The sequence below is a fragment of the Ciconia boyciana genome, chromosome 10, assembly GCF_034638445.1.
Source record: "Ciconia boyciana chromosome 10, ASM3463844v1, whole genome shotgun sequence".
Classification (NCBI taxonomy): Eukaryota; Metazoa; Chordata; class Aves; order Ciconiiformes; family Ciconiidae; genus Ciconia; species Ciconia boyciana.
In genome coordinates, this window is record NC_132943.1 from 9,281,256 (window position 1) to 9,290,853 (window position 9,598).

Genomic DNA, 9,598 nt, shown 5'->3' on the forward strand with positions numbered 1-9,598 from the left:
GGTGATTTTTTTTTTTTTAAGTCAAGTGTTTGATTTGAATGTAAGTAAAGCTTGAGTTTTTTTGTCTCACAGACTGAGCCTCCATTAAATACTCCAGAAAATAGAGAATACACTGCTGAAATCATGTTTGAGTCTTTCAATGTTCCAGGGCTATATATTGCTGTTCAGGTAAGGGCAGGGCTGTTGAATGTTAGAGCTACAGTATTTCTCCTTGAGCTAAAACTAATTTCACTATGAAAACTGTATGAGTGGTGTTTGGAATACTTTTATGTACTTTTGGTTAGCAGTTTCACCACTGGATGTTTGATGTGCATTGATTCTGTGGTCTGTTAGCTAGGTACTGTTCCTCTGTTACCTGTATAGAAGGTGGCCTCTAAGCAGTAGAGTATAATATCTGTTGCATCATAAATAAATCAAACAAACAAACAAAAAAACCCAACAAAACCAAAAAATACCCAAACCAACACACCACATCATAATAATGGTATTAGGCCAAGAATTGAATCCTTCTCAATATGAAGTAGCAAAAAAGATGTTTGTTTGAACATGGCTAAAAAAGCATTAGGAGTCAAAAAACTATGTTTATGCAGTCTCTTTTTCGTAAGCTGTTGTGTACCCACATATATTGTTACTAAATCAGTTTCCATGCTGTAAATTACCATGAGGGTGTCAGTCTGGGTATTGTTGAGAGGGGTAGTGGAAGGCAGGATCTTCAATGCAGTGCTTTTATAAAGATTTGGGTTTTGTGTGTGTTCTTTTACAAGGCTGTCCTTGCCTTAGCTGCATCTTGGACGTCAAGACAAGTAGGAGAACGAACATTGACTGGCACGGTTATAGACAGTGGTGATGGTGTCACTCATGTTATCCCTGTTGTAAGTATACATAAAAACTACAGAAACAGTTTAACTGGAGAACAGTTTGTCCTATAACTTCTCTGAAGTTTACACTTACACAGACTGAAGCATAGCTAGAAATCTTCAAAAATGTCAGAACTTCCAGGGTTGTGGGTGTTTTGTTAATTTTGTAGTGCAGAAACTCTCAAAGAACTTCTCTGCACCCTGAGTTTGTCAGGGCATATTGTTTCCCAGTGGCTTATCTTAAAAGGTGATTTGCCAAGGCCATGCTAAGTGATCAATGAAATTGTATTGCTTTATCATATTTCCAGTTTCTTTTGCTGGTAAGAGTGAAAATGCTCTTTACAATAGTCCAAAAAGTTTGGGAATTTTTTTGTTTAATTCAGTCAATTCATATATAAAATAGAGATAATACAAAATATTTGAGGGCAGATGTAGTATTGTTTACAATTTTTCTCCGTCTGTTGACCAATGTTTAGTAGTATGTTATCATGCATCACTGATACATGCAAAAAGAAAGTTCCTACCTGACAAAAAAAACCCCACCAAACCTAAAGTTAATGAACGTTGAATATCTGTTCTAATATATGAAGTTGCTAAAAGTAAGAATTAGTATGATCATATGATGTTTTATTAAATAATTAACACTTACAGCTGCAGTTTCTTAACTGTCAAAGAATTGTTTTTGCTGTAGGTATGTATTTCCTTTTACAAAGCTACATATTTGAAATTTTATAATTGGAACATTTAATAATGTTCTTTATTTCAACTGGCTGGTAATATGTCTGTCTGCCCATCTTTCCTTGAGAAGTTAAATGCGTGTCTAGGCACCAGACGCATTTTTCTTTTCAAAATGAAGTTAGATTGCAATTTTTAAGATTAAAATCTATACAAAGCTTTATCATGCCACAGTAACCTCAATTTTTAAAAATGATTTGTTATACCAAATAGTAGCATTGGTGGTGATCAAACATATGCTGTGATGTAGCAATTTGGTTTTAATCTTGGTGGAATATAGTGGCTAAATCTTTGTTCAGACTGTTCATCCAAGATGATGTATTTTTAATAAGATGTAGGAAACAATTGACACTTCAGACCTTTTCTAGGTAAACTTTTTTTAAATTGTACTTAGTAGTTCAAATTGCTGTTTAAAACAGTTGAACTTTTCCTGATTTGTGGGTTTGGTTTTTTTAATTGAAATAAGAGTAGGTATTCTATATCACTTGAAGCATTAAGCTCTGTTGTAGAGTGATATTCGCTTGATTTCTGGAGTTTTTAAACATGTTGAGCGAATGCACAGCAATAGCATACTACTTGCTTATTTATAGTATATACACGATAGTATACCACTTGCTATATTTAGCATATACAAACTAGATAAAGAGGAATAGATACAGATAAAGAGGAATTAATGAAATGCTTATCTCTGATGAAGCTAACAATAGTGGTGTGTTGTTTATGACTTTATTATTTTCTATGTTAGAAGGAACATTTCATATGAATGTAAGGTGTATATAGGACATTTTAAGCATTTAATATTAGTGTGATACCTGGATTCACCTGTTTGGATGTAGCAGGTCTGGTGAGGTTGAAAGCCAGTCTTGAACACTTGGTTTCTGCATTTAGAACAGATATTTTTAATGCCCTGATACTGGCCCCCAGGACGAGTGTGACTTACAAGGGTAGGCTGATGGATGAGTATGGGCCAGTCTGATGTTCTAAGCCATCTCAGTGTGCTGAAATGATGCGTTTTCTCCCTGCTTTCAGAAAATTAATTTTGGTTCATGTGGATTGTAACGTCTTACATCAGTGGCTGTGACTGCAGAGCCACATCATTTATTCTAAAATAATATTTCATGATACAAGGTTCCTTGACCTTTTTGGTAAGAGTAACCTCATTTTGAAGAGAAAATAAAGGCCAAGGAATAGTGAGTATAGCTATTTGTCTGCCTTATGTACTAGTGACCTTTCTGTTCCTCCTAACCTTGTAAGAATTGTGAACCAATGCAAAGCGAAACACTTTAACAAGTAAAATAAGGCTACTGAAGAATTCAATTTCTGGTAATGAAATGAACCAGTCTTAAAGGGCTTCAATCTCACAATCACAGGTAGTGCATAGGAGTTTAGACTAATCTCTTTTTCTCTCCCTCCTAAGCTTTGTTGAAAGGAGTTCTTGTCAATATCTTTCTCCCGATTAATTTTCTTTACAGGCTGAAGGATATGTGATTGGCAGCTGTATCAAACACATTCCAATTGCTGGGCGAGATATAACATACTTCATTCAGCAGTTGCTGAGGGAGCGAGAAGTAGGAATTCCTCCTGAACAATCCTTGGAAACAGCTAAAGCAGTGAAGGTAATGTGAACATTGCAGACGTGAAGGTTATTTTAGATCAGAGCTTGATAGCTATTTTTAAAATACAATAATATATTAAAATTATTGTCCTTCCAAGTAATGGTGCTCTGTTTCTAAATAATACAAAAATCTCTAATACAATACCATGAAATACCTTAGGTATGCTGTTGGGTTGTACTCACTTTGGCCTAGAATTTCACTCTTCACTTGTAGCCTCCCCTTTCTACTCCCCTCCCTTATTATTATTATTATTATTGTAATAGTCAGTAGGAAATGTTCTTGGTGGGATGTGTAATGTAAAGAGCTCTAATTACTCTTTTATTCTTTCTGACTGTTGATACGTTCTATTTTGGTGGTACAAAGCTATTCTGAAAGATGTTCAGCTTAAAGTACACTTAAACCTGTTTCTGTGGCAATTCTTCAATACACTTTACAACTCATTTCTCACCGTTGTAGAAGTTGAGAGGAAAAATAGATGAAAAGTAATTTAGCTCAGCAAGGTGCACTGTTTTCAGTGCCCCACAGAAATGGTTTGTAGTAGCAGAGCCATTATCTAACTGTATACAGTAAATGTCAGTTCAGCCATTTTTGAGGCCTATTCTGTATCTACCAATTTAAAACTCTTATTCTTAAAGGTTTAAATTACTACACTTTTTTAAAGTTCATACCATCTTCTCTGCTGTACTTAAGTAGATACTTGTAACTCTACCTATTCAATTTTCAGGAACGCTTTAGTTATGTTTGCCCTGACTTAGTAAAAGAATTTAACAAGTATGACACAGATGGTACAAAGTGGATTAAACAGTATACTGGAATTAATGCTATCTCAAAGAAAGAATTTACCATTGATGTTGGCTACGAGAGATTCCTGGGGCCAGAGATTTTCTTCCATCCTGAGGTATGTTCATTTGAATTGTCTACGCTTTTTGTTTTAGGTGCACTTTAGATTATAGCATTATAAACAATATTTGCAAACTTTTAAAGAAGCGGTTATCCCGACTTACATTTCTCCTTATTTGTAAATAGATATCGGTTATTATTGTAAGTCAACGTGGTTTTGATTCTTGATTGCTAGTAATCTTTATGCAAATCCAGGTTGATATCTAAACAGAGCAAAACATATTTGAAACTTTGAAAGTAAATGGGTTACTAAACCCGTATTTTCTTCCTGCAATTTTTAATAGAATTGCCAGGTCTCACCACATTGTACCCTGTTTTCTTACCTGTCTGTTGAAAAGTCAAGTTTCTAAATATTCTGTCCTCTTGCCTTCATACTCTCAGTCTCTCCTCTTCCAGTGCTGGGAAAAATTAAATGGGAATAAAGCCTCTTATTTTCTTTCCCCCCTGAATCCCTCTCTACATTCTCCTGTTGCAGCTTTTTTCATGTTATGCTCTTTTGCTCCGGTGCTCAGCATTTGAGACGGTCATGCATTTTTTCACCTGTTATGGTTAACAAAAACTATCTAAGAGAATAACTGGCAAAATAGGTACTTTAGGTTTATTATTCTTTCAGACCTTTTATAAATGGCAGCAAAAATAGCTAACATAACTATTTCCATTATTAGTTTTTATGACATCTCTAGTATAACAGGATGGTTCTTTCTCTTCCCTTTTTCTCTTTACCCCCTTTCCTTTGCAATATGTGATCCTACACGTTGGCTCCTCTGTTTTTATTCTTGATTGTAGTTTGCTAATCCTGACTTTACACAACCAATCTCAGAAGTAGTAGATGAAGTTATTCAGAATTGTCCCATTGATGTTAGACGTCCTCTGTATAAGGTCAGTAGCTATAATTAATTTTTTTAATACTTATTTTAGAAGGATTGTGCTTTATATTGAAATACGTATTTGAAACTCTTATTTAAAAAAATAAAAACCAACAACAAAATTAACCATTTTTCTAGAAACGAGTCCAATATGCAGAAGGCTTTATGTTTTTCACTTACACTTTTTTTCAGAATGTGATATTCCATTACTCAAACTCTTATTTAAAAGAAAAAGAAATAAGGGAAACATAAATCTGAGCGAAAGAAGTGAGATGTACTAAGATATAAATGGATTTTAAAGCATGGCCAATTTTAATGTGACAACCTCTTTGTGAATTCGTATTCTGTCATGCTTAAGTGTTAGATAATTTAAACCTTAAAGCATACCTGTTAACTGTAATTTTAAAAACTATATTTAGAATTTAAGGACTGCGTAAAGTTGGAGACTTACATTTTCAGAAGCAGTTAATAATTTTTGTTACTCTAAACAGAATATTGTCCTCTCTGGAGGCTCAACCATGTTCAGGGACTTTGGTCGCCGTTTACAGCGAGACTTGAAAAGGACTGTTGATGCCAGACTGAAACTTAGTGAAGAACTTAGTGGTGGCAGACTGAAGGTTAGTTCTTGCAGCTAATGCATTTAACCAAGTATCTTTCTCTCCCTTGTTACCTGGAAAATGCGAAAATAACATATTGCAATGACATTCTTGTTTGTTGAAATGTCTTTGTTTTCATTAAAAGTTCTTATAGAAGCGTTTCAGAGATTTTTATATTGTAGAGAATTGTAGGCTGGTATTGGAAAATACTTATATAATCCTTTCATTGTAGGAAGCTATAGTACTATCTTCCCTGGTATGCACTTGTGCTGCCTGTCCATTATTATAGAACTGAATCAGTCTCACCTAATGAAAGGATGGGACTTACGCCTGTTATGTAAAAGCAGTTGGTCACTCCCCAGCTTTTTTCTGTGCTTAGTGCTTATTGATTAGTTGCAAATCATCGTCCTCAGTCTTTTGAATTTCAAGATAATAAGAGAGATGGAGCAAGGTCATTGTCGAGCCACCAGGGTAGTCAGAGGACGGGAGCACTTGTCCTGTGAAGAAAGGCTGAGGGAGCTAGCTTGTTTAGAGAAGAGAAGACTTTGGGAGTCCTAATAGCAGCCCAGTGGTATAGGTGGGAAGATGATCGAGAAAGTGGGACCAGGCCCTTGACAGTGCTGAGTGGTGGGCGCATGAGACACAACAGTTATAAATTGAAACAAAAGAGGTTCAACTTGGATAAAAGGAAAAACTTTTTCATCGTGGGGATAATCAGGCATTGGAACAGGCTGCCCAGAGAGGCTGTACAGTCTCCATCCTTTGAGGTTTTTGAGATTCAGCTGGATAAAACTCTCAATAACTTCCTCTGACCTTGTAGCTGACTCTGCTTTGAGCAGGAGGCTGAACTAGAGACATTCTGAGGTCCCTTCCCACCTATATTATCCTATGATCCTATGAAATGACTGCATGTTTTCACTAAACTGCATGATCCTTATTTTATGTTCTTTCCACTTTTGATCTCTGATCTAACCTTTGCATTTTTTCTGTTGACACTGCACACATAAAAGATACCAGCAGAGATAAAAATAATTTTGTGGTTTTTCCTTTTAAGGCAAGATTGAAGTGATTTTCCTCATTTATTTTTTTAGTAGTATTCTAGCTAGATGAGCTCAGACAATCCTTAAAACCCCCAGTATAGCTTCATAATATGCCATGTAGACAACTCTGAAATTTCAATTATATACAGTTCTCTGGTTCAAGTAACCTGTTTATTCTTAGTTCTCCTTACTAGACTTTTACCACTTAGGAGGATAATCTGATGCAATTCTTCCTTCTTCAGAGTACTAGGCATTGCAAGTAGTCACTGGCTTGGATTTTGCTAATCTGTTACAAATCATTTTTAGTTACTGTTTAAAATTGTTCAGATTTTTCAGCAGGTCGTATTGGAACTAACAAATTACTTATTTCTGAAACTGTTATGTACACTGCTGTTTTTGATAAGCACAAGTAAAGAATGAAGGTTTGTGTGGATATGGAGGGAAAGGGGCTAACTGGAATGAGTGTTGTAGTTTTGAAAAGCATGACTGTGACTGTATTGGTCCTAGTTAAACTTTCAATCAATCTGCAACTGATGCTTTGTTAAAATAATTACATGAAACTTAAAAATTAACTTTCTGAAGTGTTTCTTTGAAAGGGGTAAGTAGTATCGATCTGTTCTTACAACTGCATAAATAAACAGTCCCTCAAGAAATTCAGCAGAAAATAGAATGTGGGTAATCGGAGAGGAACACTGTATTGGAGTTCTTGGGAGAAAATTGGTGTGAATGCAAGTATCTCTTAATGTCTGATAAAGTAGGCAACTAGAGATTTATAAGCAAGAGCTATTTCTTAGTCTGGGTTGTACAAGAGAAAATCTAATGCTATAATTGTAAATTTGCATACCTAGCATTTCATAAAATACCAATTTGTGAAAAGAAAGCTTGGAATATACACCTCTTAAGATCCAATTTTCACCAGCAAAAGTTACTTTTAATGTATTCTTTTTTTTTTTTCTTTTATAGCCTAAGCCCATTGATGTACAAGTCATTACACACCATATGCAAAGATATGCTGTTTGGTTTGGAGGATCAATGTTGGCTTCCACAGTAAGTTAGCTATAAAACTGAGCATGTTTCAGTCATTCTGGATATGCTTTTGGAGTTCTCATCTCTCCTTCACTTTCTGTTAATGTAGTTGGGGGATTTCTGATAGGCCTCAGGTAGCAAATATACCCTCCCTGTCCCCTTTGAAGCTTTTGCATTAGACTTTAAAGATTTGCAAGAGCAAATGAAAGCTCAATTACAGCTTTGTGTGAGTTGTTAAACAGTGCATTTTAGTTTTGTGGCAAAATAGGTTGTTTGCATTGATGTTTAGCCGTGCGTGATGTAATGTTAATTTCAGGACTTCCAAGTTATCTGTATTTGTTTTTTTCCGTTTGCTACATAAATGTTAATACTGTTCAGATAAGCTATACATACCATTGACTAATTCTTTTTCTCCTTCCCTTTACAGCCTGAATTCTACCAAGTATGCCATACCAAAAAAGATTATGAAGAGATTGGTCCTAGCATCTGTCGTCACAACCCTGTGTTTGGAGTCATGTCTTAAAGCTGACCTTGGAGGGGTCAGGGATAGGGAGGTGGGGAGGAGGAGTCTTTCTGATTACTTGTCTGTCTGATGGCTGGTATTAAGATAACAAACATGACTTGACAATAAGAAAAAGACCAAACGCAATTAAGCAGGATTATTTTAATAAGCGTCTCAACATGCGGATGTAGTGGAAAGCCAAAATGATCACGTTTTTTCTTTAGATTGATTATTTGAACCTGTGCGTAACAAAACAAAAAAAGTGGATTTTAGTTCTTTCTGTGCCCTGATATTTTGTATATTAATGAATTATCCAAGATTTGATGGGATTTGACAGTGTGTAGATAGTCAGCTCTCTAATGCTTCCATTGTACCCTTTCATGGGTGCAATGCAGGAGCTTGTTTATATTTCATACTTTTTTATACTTTGAGGAAAAATATGAATTAAAGAAACTGTAATATTTGAGGAAAAAAATTTACCAGTGACCAACTTGAAAGTAAATTAAAAAAAAGTCATGACTCATGCAACTAGTTCTTGCAAATCATGACCCGTCTAAATCCTGGGTTCCATACAATGCGAGTGCTTTTGGAACTAAGAAGCTAGTATCTTGGATTAACCGATGCCTGCTAGTGCTTTCTGATTACTTGGTGCATTTTCATACTATCTCTTGCTTTAAAAAAAAAAAAACCACAAAAAAAAGTAAAGACAAGACTGTTGGACCAGTATTGCAGTTCTGTAGTGTCATTTCTAATTAAAACCAAATAATCAGGTTATCAAAATTGGTGTATTTAAAGCCTAACACCATTCCAATAAAGGCACAAAATTTCTTTTTATGTTTGTGTCAGACTTGTTAATCTCATTACATGGGAAGTTGTGAGCATGGGTTCCTACATATCCGCTATGGTTTTTGAAGAGTAAGATTGGCCTGTAAGGTAGAGATCATTATGTGCATTGTGTAAACTGAAGTGTGAGCATTTTAGAACTGCAGTTTATATGTTCATCTAGATAGCACTTATCTATATAAACCTAACACCACCTCCATTGTTAGGTTTGTTCATCTACTTTGTTCTGTAACTTCCCCCCCCCCCCCGACACTTTCTTTCAAGTGGTGGTATACAGCAGACAGCACTGCGTTTTAAATCTCTGTGGTTTTTCTGCAAGAAAATACCATGTAGATAAAAATAAAGTGAAAACGATCTCTTTCTCATTCTTTCTAGGAAGAACGCTTCATATATTTACTGGAATTACTTACAATTTCTGTTAATATTTGATGAAAGAAAACTCCTCTTTAGTCACTTCTGAATTCACAAATGTAGTTAAGGTTGTTTACATAGAAGACCACAAGAGGGAGATGTCTTGGTTTTTCCTGAGTTGTAAAGATTCCTCACATTTTTTTCAGAGAAGCTTATCAATTGCCAGAGCTTCTAGTTGCTTCAAAGCATGATAAATGAGACTCCAA

The 9,598-nt window shown here is 35.3% G+C and overlaps 1 protein-coding gene across 1 annotated transcript in view; it reads left to right on the forward strand.

The window, feature by feature from the left end:
- ACTR3 (actin related protein 3) overlaps positions 1–9,349 on the forward strand; it is a 32,701-nt gene extending 23,352 nt beyond the window's left edge. The window contains exons 5-12 of the mRNA XM_072874315.1: positions 73–168; positions 765–872; positions 3,065–3,208; positions 3,933–4,106; positions 4,895–4,987; positions 5,466–5,591; positions 7,574–7,657; positions 8,064–9,349. Coding sequence (XP_072730416.1) covers positions 73–168; positions 765–872; positions 3,065–3,208; positions 3,933–4,106; positions 4,895–4,987; positions 5,466–5,591; positions 7,574–7,657; positions 8,064–8,159 — 921 coding nt within the window. The 3' untranslated portion in view covers positions 8,160–9,349. The remainder of the gene's footprint in view (positions 1–72; positions 169–764; positions 873–3,064; positions 3,209–3,932; positions 4,107–4,894; positions 4,988–5,465; positions 5,592–7,573; positions 7,658–8,063) is intronic.
- Positions 9,350–9,598: the final 249 nt, after the last annotated feature.